Raw genomic sequence first — 23,395 nt, forward strand, 5'->3', positions numbered from 1 at the left:
AACACCCTTGCTAGCTCTTTTCATTTCTACTTGCCGATTTAAAATCCTTTTATTTTATTTTTTGGACTTGTTTATAAGGGAAGCTTCAAAGTCTAGTGAGAAATGAATGGTTAAGGTTAAATGATATTGTTGTAAAAAATTATAATATTTGTTTTGGTATTATTTTTTTAAACATCAATCTTATAATATTTTTATCATATTTGCTCTTTTTGATATAATGCTTAGATAGAAGGATAATATGCTGCAACGCATTCAAATCCATGTTCTTCTGTATTGACAACAATTTCGATGTCAATTCAGTTAAGACTCAATTGTAATTATACACTTATTTTTAAATGCTCTTGAATGATATATTTTATAATTTTAATTTTCTTATATTTATTTTAGACAAACAAAAATAAGTTATTATGTTTTATAATTATTTTGAAATAAACTAGACTATATATGAGTCACCTTTCATGGTTCTTTGGAAATAAATTAAATTATATATGACCCACGTGCAATAAAATATAACAAGAGTGAATAAGTGTTTGGTTTTTAATTTTTTATCTTCTCTGTGCCGTCTAAAGATTCCAAATACTAATTATTACCTTTTAGAGATGGTAAATAGTTTGATCCCTTCAGAAACTCCAAACAGCTTCATAAAAGCTTACTTGTGGAAGAAGAAATTAAAAAGCTTGACCCCCCTTTGTTCCCTATATATATGTAAGAGACTTCTCTTCATCATTACCCAACATATATCTTCTCTGCAAGTAGTTTGGTAGTAGCTGTTTGAGGATCTCTATTGATAAGAATGGATCCATTTATTTGTCTATGCAAAAGTTGTCACTGTCATTGTAACCTTCACCTTTATCTTCTAATTTTGTTATTTTCGTTGATAAGAAAGGTGATCGGAACTATACTTGGAGTGGTGATCCGGGATTTGTTGACGAGAAGGCAATAATCTACACTGCATGTATGTTAGATATCTATGTAGAGTTATGTAAGTAGGATGCCTTTGTTTTGCTATGTATCGAAACCTTGTTATTGTTTGCAATTAAACAATTAATATAACTTTGAAATGTTATCTTACTTGCTTAAAAGTTGGATTTAGCTTTGTGTTTGATTAGTCATATAATAAAGAACAGTGAAGCATTCTTTTTCAAACACATAAAGTACTGACAATGAATGAAATTTTCTAACAAGACAGAACAACATTAATTAGTTATATAATTGTTTATACACTTCCAGGAAAGGTGCAAGAAAATTAAAAAGTGGCCATTGTAATTTTACATTAATTCAAATAACTAACATATTAAATAATTGAAAGGTCTAAAATTTTGCCCATGCTCAGCTGGATAAAAATGTTAAAACTCAGACCTCGATTCGTATTAATTTTTTATATAATTTTTTTAAAAAATAATACATCAAAAATACTAAAATAAATATTTTCTAATAAATTAAAAATAAATTTAATATATATATACTTAAATAACACTAACATACGTGTAACTTAACAAGCAAGTGTTTCTAAAATCATAACAAAATTAACAATAAAACAATAGTTATAAAATAACAACAAAATAAGTAGTAACAAAATAGTGAAAAAAATAACAAGAAAATACTAAAAAAAAGCTTTACTCAAGGCCTGACCCGTTTTCTAAATAGGCCTAATTTTTCTCCAAACTTATTTTTTGAGCCTGTATTATTACCCGAACTCTCTCACTTTTCAGACGGGCCTTTGGACTAGACCGGATGGCCCAACTCATGAACAAATAACTAACATATTCAAATAATTGAAAGGGATAATGGGAGCCAAGGCCCTGAAATCGGCCATTCAGGCTTAAAAGGGGCTGAGGAGAAAAAGTATACCGTTAATAATTGTTTTGGGAATAAAGAAAGCCACAAAAAGAGAATGCAATGAGTGTATTAATTCAGGAAGAATGAAGTGGTCACAAATGAATTTATTTATAGTTGAGTTTCCTTAGAATTAGAAGTGTTCATGGGCCGGTTTAGGTCAAACTAAATTTTTAGGCCTATTTGTTAGTTCTAAATCTAGCCCAAAAAATGGGTCTAAATTTTGCTTAAGCTCAGTTTGAATAAAAATGTTAAAACTCGGACTCAATTCGTGTTAATTTTTTATATAAATTTAAAAAAAAAATACATAAAAAATACTAAAAATATTAAAATAAATGTTTCCCAATAAATTAAAAATATATTTAATATATATATTTAAATAACACTAACATAGATGTAGCTTAACAAACAAATACTTCTAAAATCGTAACAAAATTTACAATAAAAGAAGAGTTATAAAATAACAACAAAATAAGTAGTAACAAAATAGTGAAAAACAACAAGAAAATAGCAAAAAAAGATTAAAAAATACAAAAAAAAGCCTTATCCAAGGCCCGACACGTTTTCTAAAGAAGCCTCATTTTTTCCCAAGCCTATTTTTCAGGCCTATATTGTTACCCGAACCCTCTCACTTTTCATACGGGCCTTTGGATCGGGTCGGATGGCCCGACCCATGAACAAGGCTACCTAAAATCAATGGTACAGATCGATTTACATCAATGACTAAGATTAATTTCTATCTACAATATAATAGTCCTAAAGGATTAAAACTATATAAATATTTATCCACTTTTTAATCTTTTAACCATTAACTGAACCGAAATAAAAAAAATTAATCGAACAGAAATATTTCGGTTAATTCGATCGGTTAACCGAAATTTATATGTTTTGTTTTTTAAATAAATATAAAACATATAAAAGATAAATTGATAATGTTGATTTTAAAATTTTAAAATAAGGAAAATTTAAGAGATGTTAATGTATTTCGTTAATAAAAGTCAACGTGGCGAAAAATAATACAACTATGAATTTAAAGGCACAAGTGAATTTTACAAAATAAATAATTGAAGAAATAAAATATTCTACATTTTAAAAATTATAAATAATAATAAGTAGTTGAAAATTACAAAAGAAATTAAAAGTTGTTTAAAATATTGTAAAATATTCCTAATTTTAAAAAAATTGTAAGTTAATATTTTTCACAACTTTGCTTCCTTCTACCATCTCAGCTTTTAGAAGTATATTAACTAATTCAAACTGTACACATTTATTTAGAAGGAATTAAATTGTCAATTAGTAGAATCGGTCATATATGGTGTGTTTGTATCTTAATTTTTTACAAATTTTCATTCATTAAAAGAAATAATATACAAATATGCTGTGAAAGAATTATAAATATTTTAATAAAATAAGCTAAATTTTATAAGAAATTTCAAAACTCAAATTCCTTAATATGTCTGAGTTTTTCTAAATAAGTAAATTTATTTTTAAATTTTTGAAAAACTTGATAGAACTGATATTACTTTTTCACATCTTTCACCCAAACATGGAGACTATAAGGAATAGTCACCATCCAGCACTATCGCTACTACTTTGTTGAGCACCATGGTCACAGACTTGGGCCAGTTTGTCCCCTCTTCCCCTTTAGAATGTAGAATTGCAATGTTTGGATATCATTTGGAAGTAACTTTTCATTTGGAAGAATAGTGTTGTAACAAGGGGATTTAGCTTAAAATAAAATTTATATGATAACCTGATGATAGTGCCCACTCTATCGCACATTCAACATGTTGCTGCTAATGCTTTTCTTCTGTGATACGTTGGATGTTGCATAGTACTACTAGAGTAGAGATAGGCTGCATGCTCATGTAATTGGGCTGATTGAGGAATTCATTGGATTCAATTCTTACTTTCTTAGACACTAAAATGGAAGATTAATCACTTCATATCCATGCATCAAGAATATGTTTGTTCAAAGGTTTACCTTCAGATTTTAGACCTGCAATATACTATGTCTGAATTTACAAATTGATGATAAAAGAGATTCGGAAATCTTCCTTCTTGTCATTTCCCCACATTAAGTGGCAATGTCCATACCAATGGCTGAAAACTCTCTGTTTAATATTAACTCATTTTTATTCTTCTCTACACTACACAGCAAAATAAGCAAATTGCCATTAGTAACAGGGTTGTTCTTCTCTTACATCTTTTAATGCATGTTGTTGTCTTTCATGATGTCAATGTAGAGGTGTCCACGAATCCCACAGTCGAATCCATACAGGTTAAGCTTATCGAGTGATATCGATAGTCTATTTTTTTGGATAATACAAGCATTACTCTGCTTTAAAATATTTGGGAAATAAAGTGAAGCTTCTTTTCATTTTTTGTTGTATTTTGGGATGTATATATGATGATTATTATAGATTGGTATCTCAGTTAGACGTTTATTTCTTTTGCTTGTGCAGCAAAGAATCTCATTCTCGCTGGTGTCAAATCAATGACTTTGCATGATGAAGGGGTAGTGAAATTGTGGGAGTTATCCAGCAATTTTGTGTTCTCCAAGAGTGATGTTGGTAAAAACAGGGCCCTTGCCTCTGTTTAGAAGTTGCAGGAGCTTAACAATGCTGTGATCATTTCCACCTTAACAACAAAATTAACCAAGGAACAACTTTCAGACTTCCAGGTGCTTCTTAGTCTTTGGATCTCTACTGTCTGTAATTGCTTACCTTGTTCCTTTTAATGGTTAATTGAATTCGGAAGTTCCATATTTTTTGTAATAATCCTTGAGAAATCATGCTGAAATTCGATTATCATCACCTCAAATTCCACTATTTATATCTGATACAGTTAGGAAGAAAACTAAGTTCAACTTTTTTTAAGCTGGGGAAGCTGATGTGATATGTATGATGGAAATTTCCTGAAAGTGATTTACCTGGAAAATAGTCTGCAATTTGAGCTAAAATCTTGCTCTATATTGCACGAGTATTTCTAGGATCTGTACATTCTATTCTATTCCATCGCATAACCTTGTCTTCATCTTTCGTTGTGCTGTTGTATTTACTAATATCAGTTTTGAGAAAAGCCATTGAGTTTAATGATTATATCTCTTTCATCAAGGCCATGCAACTATCATGCAAACGAGGTTTCCACACGTGCCAAGCATGGATATCAATTCAATATCCAACCAAGGGACAGCAAACAGGTAAAATATAATAGCATCGATTTATTTTAAGATATGCATATGTTGATTCTAATCTTAATGTGTAGCTTCAAAAGCTAAGCAGTACCTTTGATAAAAAAATGGATACAATGTTCTTGTTTGAAAGGTGTTCTTGTTACTTGCTTATATAACACATCTTTTCCATTTTACTTGTGTACAGTGTAGTAAATGCTTTACTGTTCTATTTGTTTATGCTTACTTGTATATAGACTTGAGAATGGCTTTGTTGGATCCTAGGATCACCTATATCACAAAGTGATTTACGTTCTTGTTCAAATGTTATTTTACTCTACAATTTTGATTTCTGCTTCTTATTAACAAGCTAGAAGGGGATTTAAATTTGTCTGTGTGTTTCATGTTGGTGCGTAATGTATGGGTGTTGATTGCTTATTGAGTTTTCATTTTCTAAGTTGTAATTTGTTTGCTTGATGTTGATTTTTTTATGCAAGTTTCAAATGCATCAAGTTCACATGAGTCACAGCAAATAAGTAAGGATGAAAGCTTTTTCGCATAGTTTGGATGTATTTCAGAATGCTTAAAACTCAAACTCTGTTTAATAAAAATCTTTATTTTGTTGTAATCTTAGTTTCGACTTTGTAAGTTCTATTGTCACATACTTTGATTTTTTGTCTTGCAATCCGTGAGGCCTTAGGTAGTTTTTTCACTCCAAAATGCCTAAGTCAACCTAACTCCTAACAATTGAAGATTCACACAGAATTCCTCCAATGTACCAATTTATAAATCAAAAACAACACAAAGCTAAAAGAACAGAACAATCACAAAAACCTATGCACAAGAGATGTTTGAGTAAATGCTCTCAATTGTTTTGTAATACCCCCTACCCGTTTCCGTCGCCGGAATAGGATACGAGGCATTACCAGATTTTACTGAATTAATTTTTCTGTTATTACGAGTTTAATTACTATTCATTTATCGAATCATGTCATGACGTCCCTTGGATGGGCCTCCGAAGCCCAAAACATACATCGGGACTAAACTGATATTAAATCGAAGCCATAAGAAATTTTTCGCAAAATCTCAAAGTTATACTTACTCTAGCCATACCAACAGCTAAGTTACAAACATTCATTTCTATGTAATATTGGTATTTAGTCTATACATGACATTCTTTCAAAATAAGTCATTTTCAAATACCAAAAGATATGGGTTGATAGTGTGATAAGGCTCCGACTAATCTCCAACCTTCGAGCTCCTGAGCACTACAAAATAGGGAAAAAGAGAACGGGGTAAGCACATTGTGCTTAGTAAGTTCATGCAACAAGAATTATACTTACCATATTATACACCTATCATTTAATAACACAAGCACACATCCAATTCACATAAACATATACCTATCACATACAAACTCAACTTTTGCATTAGTTAAGTAAACATCATATAAATTCAATACAAAGACAAATGATTGATGAGCTCATCAATTCCATGATTTCCATTCCCTTGTTATTTTTCCATATTTATCCCGTTAAACTACTTGGAATTTCGATGGATTTTCAAAGGTACACTTTAGTTTACAAATCCGGGTCCATCAATTCATATTCATGTGCGCACATTTCCATTTCAGAGAGCACACTCCCGCGAACCTCATCCTTACAACGGGATTACCAGTCCAGGCTAAATCCTCAGAATATAAACTCATAGAGTATTGTCGGGATTACCATCAAAGCTAAATCCTCGCAACGACAATTACTCTAATGAGCTTGGATCTGAATTATCATCCAAAGCTAAATTGAGACCCTAATTGATTACCCATCCGGCTAAATCCATTTTCCACATATTCTTCGGAGGGCTATATCAGAATAGGATCACCCGTCCGGGCTAGATCCTTTTTACCGTCAATTCCTTTTCAGAGATCCATCAAATTTTCCTTTCATTCAACCGGGATTTATTTTCTCTTTTCATCAAAAATATCAATAATTCATCAATTATCATACAAAAAACATCTAAATCATATTCACATCAAGAAAAATATATTTCAAGCATTTAAGAATATAATTCAAGTTACACGAACTTACCTCGACACTTGTTCGTAACCAAAAATCTACTAATCCCGAACTTTTTATTTTCCTCGATCTTGCTTCGTGTTTGAATTTTCCGGATCTAAATAAATAAATTTAATCATTAATCTAATACTTTTCATGTTCATATGTAACATTCTCTATAATTCCATTATTATTTATACTGCATTTAAAGCTGTCTCACTGAGTCACAATCACTAAATTATTTATATCTTCAGCTACGGAACTCCAAATTAAGATCCGATAATTTTCCTTGAAACTAGACTCACATATCTTCTTACCATAAAATTTTCAGAATTTTTTGGATTATCCAATAAGTACATTTTATTCTTTAAAATTTCCCCTGTTTCACTATTTGACAGTTCCGACCTCTCTTCACTAAAAAATAATTATCTTATTGTACAGAATTCGGATGATGTTTTCATTTATTTCTTATGAAAATAGAATCATTAAGGATCCTAACCATATAAATTATAACTCATAATAATTTTTGTACAATTTTTAATGATTTTCCAAAGTCAGAACAGGGGAACCCCAATTCATTCTGACCTTGTCTCACAAAATCTATTATAGCTCATGATTTACAATTCCATTGCTTACACCGTTTCTTTTATAAGAAACTAGACTCAATAAGATTTAATCTAATATTTTATTCATCCTCTAATTCGATCTCTAAAATTTTTGGTGATTTTTCAAAGTTAGACTATTGATGCTGTTCAAAATTGTTTTAGTGCATAATGTTAATTACCATTCTTTCCCTAAGCTTTCAATAAATGATAATCCCATCGCTGCTCAATTAACCTCTCAATTGAGCTGTTTTTTCTAAACCAACACTTTATTCTATCACTTTAAACTACTTTATAGCCTTTGGAAATCAGAATTTTAGCACTAGACTTTAATTCCAAACTTTTTCACAATTAAGTCCTACAAATCAATTTCTATTGAAATTACCTAATAAAATCATCTCATAAACAAATTAATGCTTCAATTTCATCCTATTTCATCATAAACTTCCAGAACATATTCATAGAAACTTTCAAATTCATTCATAAAATCAAAAACTAATGAATTTAGTAATAGGACCTAGTTGCAAAAGTCTTAGAAACACAAAAATTACAAGAAAAAGGCAAGGATTAACTCACTTGGTGCAAAAATTATGAAAAACCAGCTTGAAGAAACCCTTAGGGCATTTTTTGGCTGATGAGAATGCAGAAAAATAAAGAGAATTCTAGATATTCCACTTTAGTCCTAACTTTTAAAGTAAATTTTGCAATATTCTAATTTTACCCTTAATTCTTCAATTCTCCTGATTTTTCTCAACGTATGCCGCCCAGAATATCTTCTTTTGCGCTTATTTGCAATTTATGTCCCTCTTCATTTAACAATTGAGCTATTTAATCCTTCTAGTAACTTTTACACCTTTTCAATTTAGTCCTTTTCACTTAATTGACTACCCAAACATTAAAATTTTCTAACAAAATTTTAATACCATATTACTAACACTTCATAAATATTTATAAAAATATTTTTGACTCGATTTTACGAGATCAAGGTCTCGATACCTTGTTTTTACCCAATTTCTTCAATAATTTCTTTTTCTAACTAACCACTAAATCGGTAAAATTCTTCTATCTATATTTTCATACGATTTTACTGTCATATCAATATTCATGCAAAAATATTAAAATAAATTTCTCTTTGAATCGGATTTGTGGTTACAAAACCACTATTCCGATAACCTTGAATTTGGGCTATTACACATTTTCTCAAAGAATTAAAGAAATAATGAATGATCTACAAGTGAGGGGGAGACTCTCTATTTATAGTTGAGCTCCACCAAAATCGATGGTTTAGATCAAGTTATATCGACGGACGGGATTAGTCTATCCCTACATTCAAGGGATTTATAAGATTTACATAATCAAATCATATCTAATCTTAAGATCAATCTAACTTTCCATATCTACATCATTGGGCCACCCAAGCTTCAAATAGATAGGCTTCACCAATAGTTGTTTGAATCTGACCAACTCGTATGGGTCAAATGAGCCCCATCTAGCTAATAGACCTCCTTAGGATGCATTATGTGAAATTTTCACGGGCTTTTAATTGTGGCCCATGACATTCTCCCCTATCCATTCTCACAACGCCTTCATTGCGTCTTTAGAATGACACTTACTTGATTCACCTTGAATCTTTCTTGTCGCTTTGGCTTTTTTCCGACTAGTCTTATATCAGGTTGTCCCTTTCTTTGGAACTTTTGCCTCAGCTTTTTTTGCCTCTTAGCTCGAACCATCCCATTCGTTGGTACATCTCACTGGCAAGAAGTCACAGCTCTCACTTGCCCACATTCTAACTCACTTCGATTGGAATCCTCTTGATTCTCACAACTAGACTTTGACATGCCCATAGACCATCGGCCTCCTCGCTTAAGAATTTTGAAAGGGCCCTTGCGTTCTTACCAAGCTAACAAGTTAGAATGCAAAACAATACCAAAGTGTTTGAAATGTACCTTACTCGTAGTATTTACTCTTGTCAACTGTCCAGTTTGCATCACCACTTTTTCAAAGTTTAATGTACAACCCACCTCTCCCTTAGGTGGTAGCTCCTCCAATTAATCAACAAAGATGAGTCTCATTGATCCTAACTTCAAAGTTTGCATTGCTACTTCTTCCTTTAAGTCCGATACACAATTCACCTTTTCCTTAGATGGAAGCTTCGTCAACGACTCAACAAGCTCCGTAGCTTTCCTAGAATTGAGCCTCATTGGTCTTAGCTTCAATGTTTGCATTGCTACTTCTTCCTCTAAGTTCGATGCACAACTCACCTCTTCCTTAAGTGGAAGCCCCTTTGATGACTCAACAAGCTCCGTCGTTGCCTTTCTCTTGACCGTGGCTAACTTGGATTGCTCTGGACAGTTTCGCAACTCATGCGGACCACGACATAAGAAGCATTTCACTTGTTTCCTCTTTCTCCTCTTTGCCCTATTGGTTTCGACTTTTCCCTCGCTCGAACCAAGATTCTTGGGCGCTTTGTCTAACCCATTGCCCTTTTTGATGACAAACTTCTATAGACTTTTCCATAACCTATGCGGACCATGGCACAAGAAGCACTCTGCTGGTTTCTTTTCGTTCACTTTGGCCTCCTTGGCTTCGACACCTTTGCACTCGAACCAAGTCTTTTGGCCTTACCTTCCGGCTTGTCTTTCTCAGAAAGCACATATTTCTTCAGACATTTCTTCAACATATGTGAAATGATAGCAATACAATGAAATGGGCAATAGGATCCATATGTGAAATGACTTGATGGTTTGTTCGGGCTTTGCCCTAGTTTGTAATTCACCAAAAAAATATTTTTATTAATATATTTAAAATACAGCCCTATTTGATAAACTAAAAAAATTAAGTGCGGAAAAATTAAATATTAAAAAATGAAGTGTTGAATTTAAGTTATAATACTTAAAATTAAGTATTGAATATAATTAGATTGTTTGATAAATATAAATATTAAATTATGAAAAATAATTAAGTTACAATTTTATCCTTAAATTTTAGACATTGCATATTATTTTAAACAAATTCATATTTTAAATAATGTTACTATGAATATGAATTATTTGTAGTAAATTATACTATTATATATAAAATATTATAAACATTATGAAAAATAAATATTATACCAAAAATAGAAAAATCATGTTTCATCCAAAATTTTGTTGAAAAAAGAACTAAGTGAAGAAAAATTGGGAGTAAATGTGATGGCAATATAGTCTAAAAGGAAATAAAAGAAAATACAAATAATTAAACATATTCTTTATTAAATGATAAATAGATTCCTATTTACTTATTATGTTTTAGATATTTTATAAAAAAATTCTACAAAGTGATTTTTATTAACGATTATCAAACATATTTCTTTTAGTTGATTTTTCAACCGATTATCGAATAGGGCCTAAATAAATATTTTGAGTAGATAAAATTCGATAAATATTGAATTGCACTTTATATTCATCTTTGAATTACACTTTTCTTTGAAATTTTAATATATTGATATTTATAATTAAACAATATCTTGTAATAAAATGGCTTAATATATAATTCGGTATCCGAGTTTGATGCTTTTTCTAATATGGTATCTTGTTATTTTGGTGGTCCAAATTGTTACCTATATTAGACAAAAGTTATATATCTTGGTACCCAAAAGTAAGGATATTAACTTTTTAGTTGGGTTATAGGATTGATTTGATGAAAGTTAATAGCTAATATTATTAGGTTTGAATTTTTCATAATTTTGTTAATAGAATAAATCTAGTGTTAATTATGGATTTGTTTATTTTTGCATTTAATTTGTCAAATACATTCAAATGGTGTGATTTAATTCAAGTTTTAGAGTTAGTTTGATAAAATATATAACTAACTAAATTATATATTTTCATCAAATCAACTCTAAAACTCGAATTAAACACTAAAAAGTTAACTTCATTATCACCAAAAGAAATTAACTTCATTAATTTTGGGTACCAAAATATATAATTTTCTGTCAAATACAGGTACGGATTGGACAAAAAATAACTTAGGTACCACATTAGAAAAATATCAAACTCATATACCAAATTATGTGTTAAGTCTAATAAAATATTTTAATTATTTTACATTACATAAAATAAAGAATCATATATCTTTAAATAAAAATTAATTACAGTAATTAATAAAATAAATATAATTAATGAAATAAAAATAATTAGATGTACGTTACATAACTAGTTAAGCATGTAAAACACAATTAGTTAATACTTAATAATTATAAAGTAAATATTATAATGCAACACTTCAATTATTACTTAAAATTATTGTAGGCTCCATTTTGTCAACTCTTTCTTGGATTCTTCCTGGAGAGAACATCTATCATCCCCCAATTTCCACACCTACCCGCTTTCATTTGGAAAGAATGCAAATGGTTGGAAATGTATAAAGAAATTGCTTAGAAAACTCTTTGTTGTTCCCCAGAAAATTGATCTGTTTTTCTCCTTCATGCTCAATTCTATACTATACTCAAAATATATTAAAGAGATTTGACAAGATTGTAGATTAGGGATAATTATATCATTAAATGAGGCAATTTTAGTCTTGATCAATGTCTCAAGATTAATTTTAAGATTAAGGAAATGGAAAAATATCACTATGCTTCATCAATGGGGGATCGAATGTACTTTCGGGTTTATATGTGTAAAAATATTACAATATTGTTAAGATGTTGGATAGATATTTGAAAATTGAGTATGGATCATGAGAATACACTATCTTGAAAAATTAAAATATTACATGCTCGCATATAAGACGTTTAATAAATTAAAAATCTGTCTATAGATACAAAATTTTGTCACTAGACTGCAACATGTGACAATAGATTGCAGTCCTTTATTCCGATATCAATAGGAGCACATTATACATTGTCAATGCGACGTACCCAGGTGAGTTTTCATTACGCAATTGCTTTCCTGCTTTGAGAGTTGAGGAACTTATGGATTTAGATGATGGAGTTTTAAAGAAAGAGGTAAGGAAAGCTTTATTTAATATGGCGCCATTGAAGGCTCCTGATGTTGATGATTTTGATGCTCGCTTTTCTCAATCTCAATGGAGTTTTGTTTAAGGATCAAATTTGTTGCTTGATTCAAAAGTGCTTTGAAGGTGACCTAATTCCTGCTTTTGTCAATCTCAATGGAGTTTTGTTTAAGGATCAAATTTGTTGCTTGATTCCAAAATGCTTTGAAGGTGACCCAAATATTCCTTTGGATTTGGATCAAACTCTTATTGCGTTGGTGCCCAAGGTGGTAGGATCGGAATTGCTATCTCATTATAAATCGATCAATCTCCATATGGTCTTGTTTAAGGTGATCACCAAGACAATTGCAACAAAATTGAGAAGCTGGTTCATGGATTCATTTGGGGTCAACATCTGGTAACCAAAAACCAACTTTGGTGAGTTGTGATAAATGTTGCATGCCTTTGAAGAATTCTGGACTTGGGTTGAGGGAAGTACGAGACCACAATAAAGCCTTCATGCTTAAAGTAACTTTTAATGTCATTTTTAACATGGATGTGCTACGGGTAAAAGTACTTTGAAACAAGTATGGGGTAATAAGTAAATGGTCTTCTTCTATACATCCTTCTAATTGCTCCTTTCTCTGGAGGGCTTTGTTCAATATCTAGGAAGATGTATCATATATGCATGGATGGAGTGAAATTCACTGAAGCTGCTAATTTTTAAGCTTGGAAAATCAGCAGACTTGCGATGACTTTTTGGATGGAATTTTGACTTTTTTTAGTTATTTTATCTAACTTAGAGTACATGTAAATCACATGCAGGTGGTTGTGTTTAAAAATTTAATGCTTTAGTTAGTATTCTTATTAAAAGAAATCATGTCACCTCAACTAAAATATTTATTGCATAGAATATAATAAAAAGACAGAATTCATCATAGGATTCATCTCCTTAGGTATTTAGAAAATTAGTTCATAGTCGCAAATAAAAATATTTCAAAGACAGTATAACCATAAGAAATAAATAAACTCATAATAAACTTCAAAAAAATCAAAATGAGATATTTAATCTTGATGGAAATCTGCTTTAGAGTCTGCTTCAATTTGTGTTGCTTTCTTCAATATTCTATGACAGTCTTCTCTCATCTTCTTATATTTAGTATTTATAGGTCTTAGAATGCTCAAAAAAATCTAAAAATTGTGTTTTGTAGCATTTTCGAGGTGCAATTTGTAAAATTGACACGGTCTGGCATATACCCATGTGGCTCCTAAAATCTGCTCCAATTGTTTGATTTTCGCTCGTTTTGCTCTCAAATGCTCTCCTAAATATAAAAACAAGAATTTAAATGATTAGAGCATAAAATTCACCATTTTGCATCAATTAATCATCCAAAAACGCATTAAGAACGAGATTAAAACATGTTACTTTTGGCATTTATCATGAGTATTCTTGTTAAAAAAAATCATATTGTCGACTTTTTTTTAAAAAAAAAAGTTGATGGTCAAATTTGATTTTTTTTAAAAAAAATTTGAGAATCAAATTTAGCTCAAACAAAGAATAAAAGGCAAAGTGATAAAAAATATAAATGCTAAGGACTAAATTAATATTTTGCCTATATTATTCTTATTTAATATTTGCTATATAGATATACGATTAGTCTTTGAAATATATAAAAGCAAATTTAAAAGATTAAACTAGACACATATCACAATTAATCCATAACTTGGTCTCTAACAATTTTGAACAAAAATGAATTAAAGGACAATTTTACTTGACGAAATTAGTCTAATAAAAGGATGATTATAACCTCTAAACATGGTCAAACGATTCACACCTTTTTTAATAGTTGCTTCTTCATGGAACAATCAAAACTTCCTTCACATTTCTTCAATCTGAGATCATAAAATTTAATTATATAAAAATAATAATATTTTAAATGTTATATATATAAAAAACAGTGTTATCCAACTTTGTGAAAAAGCATAGAATACGAGTTTGTGTTCAATATATATATGCTCAGAATTTTTAAATTAATTACATATATAAAAAATATATCGAAAATGAAAACTTTAAATGAAATAAAAAAAAACTGTAAATAATATGATAGATAAAGAAAAGTCATAAAAAAAGAATTAATAGGACAAGCCAATGTAATAGTTTACCACAATTAGTGCTTGTTCCCAAGTCTGCCCATTATAGAACTGAAAATTTTTTGCATTCGCTTTGGTTGCGGCCCTTCATCCATCTCCTCATATATATTAAGTTTTCGCTTTATTAAGGAACAGTTACCTATTGATCCATCATAAGCAGAGTGTTGCTGGATGTCTTCAACATTTGCACAACACTGACTACTATGCAAGTCTTGTATTTGTTCCATCTCTTCCAGATCTCTCTCATACACTATTCTAACACCACACTTCTTCAACTTAACACTATGGGAAACTGTGAACGACAACTCAAGTTGATGGCATTCCTGATCTAAGCAATCTGTTGTCCATAAATTATTGGTTTCACGTTCACCACATTTGTCTTCCAAGGAAATTGGATACAACTTGTCACTTGAGAAATAACGAATTAAAATGTGGTCCTTCGTTACGGGCTGTCCTAAACCATAATTTACAACCCAGCCACTCCAATCGACTTTTCGAGAATCTCTACCATGGATAAAACCTCTACACATGAGATACTCATCCCTTGAAGCATCATCCTTGAAAAAATGCAGCACAAAGCAACTCCCATCCATTGACTATCATTCCTAACTTCCAGAGGCAAATTTATCTTAATCGGAAAGTCACCTCTTTGTTGACTAAACCATTCTGGGATTTGACTTCCAGGTAGAATAATATCAAACTTTTCTCTTGAATTTCCAAATACCTGCAAAATAAAACTTCGCTTGTTTGGTAACTAACACCATGAATAATTATAAGACACAGAGAAACAGAGATATTAACTAACCTTTAGATGTTTTTTCAGTAATGTTAAGGCATCGATGTTCTCAGCCAATCTGAAGCAATTAAAACCTACTATATTCGACCAATAACTTGAATTGCAAACTTTTGATGGATTTGAAACTGTTTCCAGAGAAGCACAACCACTTATGCTTACAGATTCTATACCTGTTAGAAGCTCAGGCAATGATTTAAGCGCCCTGCAATCTGACAATCTAAGATATTCAAGCTTGGAAAATTGAGTAAGACACGAAGGTATGCTGATGAAATTGTTACCACCAAGATCAAGTTTTTCAAAGAGGATAGGCGAGAAATATCACCAGGAATATCTCCTTCACAAAGATTGCAGTCCCTTAGATTCAGCCTTGTTAATGAATTCAAACCTAACAACGAAGGCAACGTCAGAGCCATAGAATTTGTCCTTCCTCTTTGGATTACCTTTAACAGAGAAGGAAGTTTTTTTTGAACCTTAGAAGAAGATCCCTTGCACCCATTAAAAGACAGAACTTTAAGATTTTTAAATTGAAAGATGAAGGGTGGTGGTTTTGTCATGGATGTTTCACTTAAGTCAAGCTCCTCCAAGAATTCTATTTGCTGCATATTCTCTGGCAAATATTCAACTTTATAACAACCAGAAATATTAAGAGATTTTAAACTTTTACACCCAACTATGCTCCCTGGGAGATCCGCAAGGTTCCTGCAATCTTTCAAATTTAACAAAACAAGACTGCTCAGATTTCCAATTGAAATAGGTAGCTCTTTAATGCCCGTCCCATCTAAATAAAGCTCTAGCAGGCATTCCATTTTGCCATCAATCTCTGGAAAGCTTTTAAGATTGGAGCAACCTGAAAGAATTAACTTTTCAAGAGATCCCATTCCAATTTTGATTGGAAGACTCCTAAGACTTTTGCAGTCTTTTAAATTCAAAAGTTCAAGTCTTCTGAGATTTCCGATCGAAGAAGGTAACTCTTTAATGTTTGTCCCATCAAGACAAAGCTCCAACAAACATTCCATTTTCCCATCAATCTCTGGAAAGCTTTCAAGTTTTGAGCAACCTGAAAGAATTAACTTTTCAAGAGATTCCATACCAACTTTGGTTGGAAAACTCCTCATATTTTTGCAGCCTTTTAAATTCAAAAGCTTAAGCCTTGTAAGAAATCCAACAGATGGATGAACATATACTAATCTAGTACATCCTTCCAAAACCAAAATTTCAAGATTTGGGGTAGTTGTGAAGTCTAGTGCCTTGATCAGGTTTTCAGACCCTTCGAGGTTGAGCACTTTCAACTTATACAGGGGCTGTTGAAAACAAATAAATTAGAGATAAAAAGAGAATAACATAGGAAAGCTCATTTTTATAGTTATTCTTCAATGTTAATAAAAATTTCATCTTTCTTGTCAAAATAAGATAGAAAACAATGACCAAATGAGTTAATTCTTACTATGTTTTCCTTCCATAGTTGTTCAATGTTGCTATAAGGTAGGAGAAGTATAACAAGGCTTTCCGGTTTGAAACTTGAAGGTAATGATCGTAAAGGACATCCCATCCAATCTAAAAGTCGTAACTCATTAGAAAGATATGTCAGATCATAACAATTTGTCCGACAAAGGATTTTGAGTAGTCTTAATCTTTTCATCTTCAAGAAGGCATCCGCACTCAAAGTGAAAGTCTTGCTCATTTCCCTAGGTAGAATAAAAGTATGATTATACATGTACAAAACATTTAGTATCTAAAAGTAAGTTAGGACGAATATTCGAACATAGATATAAATATATGATCCTTCAAGAAATCTCAAAAAGAATGAAAATGTAAAAGAAAATGAATATGCTCCTACCAAACACATGTATATATAACACCAACATCCAAATTTGAATAAAGTAGGTTGAAAAAATTGGAGTTGATATTCACAAACTCACAGCCAGAAACCATGATATACACACAAAAAAGCGTTTGACTAAAGACAAAATGCAAGAAAATAGATACATGCGAATGCAATGACATTACGATTACACCAAAATACATACAACGAACTTTCACAATTACCATAAACATACTCTTTAACTACTATATTATTTTTCATAACACATGCCACTTCTTTTTTATTATTTTCATAACACATATGTGTATGTTTTCTCACCTTTTATTGTCGATGGTTATGCCTTCAATCATTTTTGTAGCCTAAAAATAAAAATAAAACACAACAAAAAATCGTGAAATTTACATTTATGATAATTCAGCATTATTATTATTGGTTGAAATAAATAAAACAATTTTCAACTAAAGTAGTTCAATGAAATAACATTTCTAATTTATACATATCATGGAGGTCTTTTTAATATTACTAATTAAAAAATTTAAATGATACATTTTAGAAATATACATGATAAATGTACTTCCTTTACTTTATCAATATTTAAAATAAACACTTTATAGATATAATAGATTATATATGTTTTTTAATAAAAATCATAAATTTAATTAATCTCACCTCTTAATATTAATTGTTTGAATTAATTAAACTAAAGTAAGAATATATATAATTTGTATGGAATGACTTACAGTTTTTGTTGTTAGCACATGATAGACATCTCTTTCCACCCACAATCTACAACGTTTTCCAGGTTCATCAATAGATTTTTCCCTAACAATTTTTCTTCCCATTTCTTGCAGCAAGTCATGCATCCGCAATTTGTTGTATTTATTAATGGTTAGTAGAGATCTTTTAATGAGAACATCAATTCCAATATCTGGAAAATACTCACAACCATCCAGTACTTTCATTACAAAATCTTTCTCCTCCCCATTAAAAAAGCATGCTATATCTAGAAATATATTCTTCTCCCTTTCTTCCAATCCATCAAAACTTATTTGAAGTCTATCAAGAATTTCTTTGTTAGAATCTCTTTCAAGTCTTTCTATTGCGCTTGTCCATTGCCTTGCATCTCTATCACACAGAAAAGAACCCAAAACTTCAAGAGCTAAGGGGAGTCCACCAGCATAACCTACAATTTGTTTAGCTATCTCAATGAAATCCTCTTTTGGCACAGTCTCGCAACCGAAAGCTTTCAAATTGAAAAGATGAAGTGCATCATTGCCCGTCAATGTTGTAGGCTTATACACACCATCAACTCGATAAGATCAGAGCAAATGTTCATCTCTTGTTGTTACAATGATTCTGCTCCCTAAACCAAACCAATCACGCCTTCCAGCCAAGCATTTTAAGTGCTGTAGGTTATCAACATCATCAAGAACAACAAGAACTCTTTTGTGAGACAACCTGTGGCTAATTATGGTTTTCCCTTCATGAACATTGAAAAAATTGAAGCTTTCGTCAAACAAGATTTGGGAAAGTAATTGTTTCTGTAAAGAAACAAGTCCACATTTTTCTGAAACTTCTCGAACATCAGCAAGAAAGCTTTTACCTTCAAAATGAGGTGACATTTGATCGTAAACAACTCTTGCAATAGTCGTTTTGCCAATGCCACCCATACCACAAATTCCTATGATACGGATGTCATCTTCCCCAATTTCTATTTCCGAATGCAACTCAACCAAGCTTGGATTGATTCCAACTAACTCATCATGGTCAATTGGATATGTTTGACATAACTTTGCTGATATTCTTTTAACAATGTCTCCAATAAATTCTGATTCATGCCTACAAAGATATAAAGATTTAATTTTTAATTAAGAAATTGATTGATATGGGTATGAAGTTTATAGTTTTTCCGGTGTTATTGCCTTATTTGCCTTAGAACACTAGAAAATAACAATTTTCCAATTTTGTCCATATATATGAAAAAGCAGCTAATTTAAAAAAAATTGTAATCATTAAATTTAAAACTAAAAATGAAGAAAAAAGAAAACCTATTATTTGAGTGCCATCCCTTGATATTAGCCACTTCAGTTAAAGCATTTCTCCACCTTCGGATCTTTGCTTCATCTTCCTTGTATCTCTCTTCGTGTTTGGCAAAAGCTGCTTCAACTTTCTCTTTTTGTTTTCTCAAATCAGATGGATCCACACCATAGAAAATTGGAAATACTTTATGACCATTCTCCTCCTTTTGTTTAACAATCTCAGCAAGTTCCTCCAAGCACCAACCTGAAAAGACGTAGTTTTCCGAGAAAACGATTACTGAGCACCATGATTGTTGAATTGCTTTAAAGAGCTCAGGTGCAATCTCTTCGCCGGCCTCCAGCTTTGGATCATCCCTGAAAGTGACGATTCCGCTCCTTCTCAAAGCATCATAGAGATGGTCTGTGAAGTTATAACGAGTATCTTCACCTCTAAAACTCAAGAATACGTCATATTCTTTGTGTCTAGGAATAGACGAGGAAGTTGAGGGCAAAGAGGACATGAGGAAGTACAAGAAGGAAAAAGATATGACAATCTAGTTTGGGAAAACCAGAAAATAAGGTGGCTCAATATGCAGAAAGGGAAAGCAGACAAAGGCTTCTAAGCAATTTCTCTATACATTTCCCACCTTTTTTTTCTGCAAAACGAATCTTCATAATAATAGCTATGAAAAGGTCGGTGGAAGTTTGGTGACAAATGAAAATGATGGTGTTTTCCAGGAAATATCGTTTAAGGTGAGGGCAGATTGGTTGCTTTGTCCACAGAGTGGAGGCTACTTTAATTACCTTTTTCTTTTTCCTTTCTTTTTGGTTCAAACACCTTTTTCTTTTCCGTGTGGAAAGTGTCAAGTAAAGACAAGGCCCAATGGGCCCAACAATATGAAAACCCTTTTCTTTTTACAGTATTCAGCCCAAAACAAGAGAAAAAGAAATTCCTTCTGCTTTGAAGTTTGAACCCCAGCCAACAGTCCCTCTGCTATTTTTTTTTTTTTTAATAGAGGAAAACAACAATCAAAATCTAAATCGATGAAAGCGAGGTCCAATGTGATCCCATTCAAGACTGTCTCTTAGCTCGTCTGGTAAATCTTCTAGTATTCGAATCATCGACGAAGTTGAGCCATTTCTTTGCTAAACTATCAACCACACTGTTGACTTCACGCAATCCATGATGAAACTCAACTGGCCATAGTCGTTCCCTAAGTCTACTTACAACACGCACCAACCTTAGGTTGCTTTCCTTTGCTTGAGTTGAATTAATGAGATGAATAACATCATCACTATCTAACTCAACAATAAGTTGCAAAAATCCCTTTTCCCATGAAACACCAAACCCATCAACCACTGCCCAAAACTCGACTTGCAGAGTCGAAGAATATCCAATGCCTCTAAAGTACACGGCAATCCATTCGCCTTGAGCATCCCGAAATACTCCTCCTCCTGCTCCCAACCCATTTGCAGCAGCCACAATCTCGTCTATGTTCAGTTTAATCCATCCAATTGGTGGCTTTTCCCATCTAATTTCTCTAATCATTATTTGTCTATTTGGACAACCAATCCTTTTATTTAGCATCGCATATTCTGATGGGCCATTATTTCTCCGAGTTACAGCTCCTCTACTGAGGACATTTTAACCTTTTTCCACACAAGAGGGCATATTTCCATCCAAATAGTAGAAGGGAGATTATGGATAAACAAGCTTTGCTAACATTGTAGCAATGGAATTTCCAATCAGATATGTTAACAGATAAGATAGATACAGAGATGAGTAGCTTCATGCAAAATAAACAACCCTGGATTCCTTGAAAGTAGGGGTGGAGCCAGGGGCTGGCAAGCACAACACCTAAAAATACAAAAATTTTCATTTAAACCTTTTATAATTTATTAAAATTTAAATTAATAATGATAAAATTACACTTTAGCCCTTCAAAAATAATAAAAATTTGATTTAATCCCTAAAACTATAAAGATGTAGGCTATTAAAATAGTGAATTTATATTTTTTCTATTGTAAAAATATATAATTTATTTCCAACCTCTCCAAAAAAATTTCTAGCTCCACCACTACTTGAAAGCTAAATCATAATATGTAGATATGTCTACAAACTTAATATATAATCTTAGCTATGATTAAAAGAAATTCTAAAATACCAACAAGTGATTAGATGAAGTACTTTTGCCCTAGGCATTTGGATCTTGGAGTTGTCATTGTTGTGAGGAGTTTATGCAATTCTCATTCTCGACTTGAATAAGATTAGTCTTAGACTATAAAATAAACAACAACACATATGATTATACCCAAAATAATCTAAATTTTTTAACAATTATATAAATACAAAAGAATATTTTAAAATATAAAAAAAATAAGACACAATAGTATAACATCAGTAATGAAATTCGCTTCAAATGAAAGGGTGTCAAATTGAATAAATGTGTAAAAATTGAGAGTTAAATTTATTATATCAATGGACATTTTGCTACTTTATCTAAGGTACAAAGTCCAATATGCCCATTTTTGGATGGAAAACTAAAAATGCAGTCTAAGATATATGTACAAGGACTTCTATGGGACTTTTGCTCCTTTTGTTTTCTTTTGTTGCGTAGCTACATTGTATAGAAGGTTAAACATTTCTGGTAGGTTGGGTACCTTTTTGTTGTATGGATTTTGGACTGAATGCGGAATATACTTACTTTAATAAAAAAATTCCAGTAATTGAAAGACATATTGGAGTTTGAGCGACCATAGCCTTTTCAAGGAAATAGGGGCCAAACCTGACTGTGCTTGATATAACAAAACTATGTTATCCAAATTTGGGATGTGTAAAATACGAGTGAATATTCACCATGCGTATAATAAAAGGGTAAATAACGTAGATAAAAAAATAAGTCTAAAAAATTAATAGGTGCTTCTTCCCCGATTGGCCCATGAATTGAAAAAAAATTTCATCCCTTTTAGTTGCGGCCCTTCCTCTAACTCTTCATAGATATTGCATTTGCACTTTACAAGAGAACTGCTACCTATTGATCCATAACCATCAGAGTGTTGATGGACATCTTCAAAATTCGCAAAACATTGATTTTAATGCAGCTTTTTCATTCCACCTCTTCCAAATCTTTCTCATACACTATTCTAACACCACACTTCTTCACCTTAACGCTGCAATAACATGTGAAAGACAACTCAAGTTCATCGTGTTCCTGGTCCGAGTAATATGTTGTCAATAAATTGTTGGTTTCAGGTTCACCGCATTTATCCTCCAAAGTAAATGGATATAATTTGTCACGCGACCAATAACAAAGAAAAAGGCGATCCTTCACTATCGGATTGTCGTATTGTTTGCCTATAAAATAGCCATGGTCCTCCATACGTCGAGAATTTCCATTTAGGAAAATGGATTCATCACAACCAGATTGTACTGAATTTCTACAATGGATGACAGCTTTACACGAGATTAACTCATCTCTCGAAGCATCATCATTGACAAGAATGAAGCACAAAGCAACTCCCACCCATTGACTGTCAGTCCAAATATTTGGAGGTAGTGATACCTCTATTAATGAAGAGGCAACTCTCAGATGTTTTTCTTCAAGTTACAAATACCTGCAAAATTAAACACCCGCCATTTGGTAACTAAAATAAAGAAATTTTAAGAATGAGATTTTGTAAGTGAAAAGGAGGTAAAATATTTATTTTACCTTAAGGTGTTCTTTAAGAAATGTTATTGCTTTGATGTTTTTAGCCAATTTGTAGCAGTTAGCAGCAAAAATCCAAGTGTTATCCACTGAATTGCAAACTTTTGGCGGATTTGCAACAATTTCAGGAGAAGCACAATCAATTATGCTCACACTTCCTTAACTTGTTGGAAGCTGAGGCAACGATTTAAGCCTCTTGCAAGTTGCCAATCCAAGAAATTCAAGCTTGGAAATTTGAGTAAGAGACGACAGAATGCTGATAAAAC

The 23,395-nt window shown here is 31.7% G+C and overlaps 2 protein-coding genes across 2 annotated transcripts in view; both read right to left on the reverse strand.

Annotated features, from left to right (window-relative positions):
- Window positions 1-13,566: 13,566 nt before the first annotated feature.
- Window positions 13,567-23,395, reverse strand: part of LOC105761262 (disease resistance protein RPV1) — a 19,813-nt gene continuing 9,984 nt past the window's right edge. The window contains exons 6-8 of the mRNA XM_052623421.1: window positions 14,799-15,510; window positions 14,471-14,528; window positions 13,567-13,957 (exon numbers count right to left, since the gene is read on the reverse strand). Of these exons, the coding sequence (XP_052479381.1) occupies window positions 15,253-15,510 (258 nt within the window). The 3' untranslated portion in view covers window positions 13,567-13,957; window positions 14,471-14,528; window positions 14,799-15,252. The remainder of the gene's footprint in view (window positions 13,958-14,470; window positions 14,529-14,798; window positions 15,511-23,395) is intronic.
- Window positions 18,263-20,179, reverse strand: LOC128034671 (disease resistance protein RPV1-like). The gene is made up of 2 exons (XM_052623439.1): window positions 19,453-20,179; window positions 18,263-19,243 (listed from the first exon to the last, which is right to left on the reverse strand). Exons 1-2 carry the CDS (start codon window positions 19,941-19,943, stop codon window positions 18,724-18,726), a joined length of 1,011 nt encoding a protein of 336 aa, XP_052479399.1. The 5' UTR covers window positions 19,944-20,179; the 3' UTR covers window positions 18,263-18,723.

This window comes from Gossypium raimondii, chromosome 11 (genome assembly GCF_025698545.1).
Source record: "Gossypium raimondii isolate GPD5lz chromosome 11, ASM2569854v1, whole genome shotgun sequence".
NCBI classification, from domain to species: Eukaryota; Viridiplantae; Streptophyta; class Magnoliopsida; order Malvales; family Malvaceae; genus Gossypium; species Gossypium raimondii.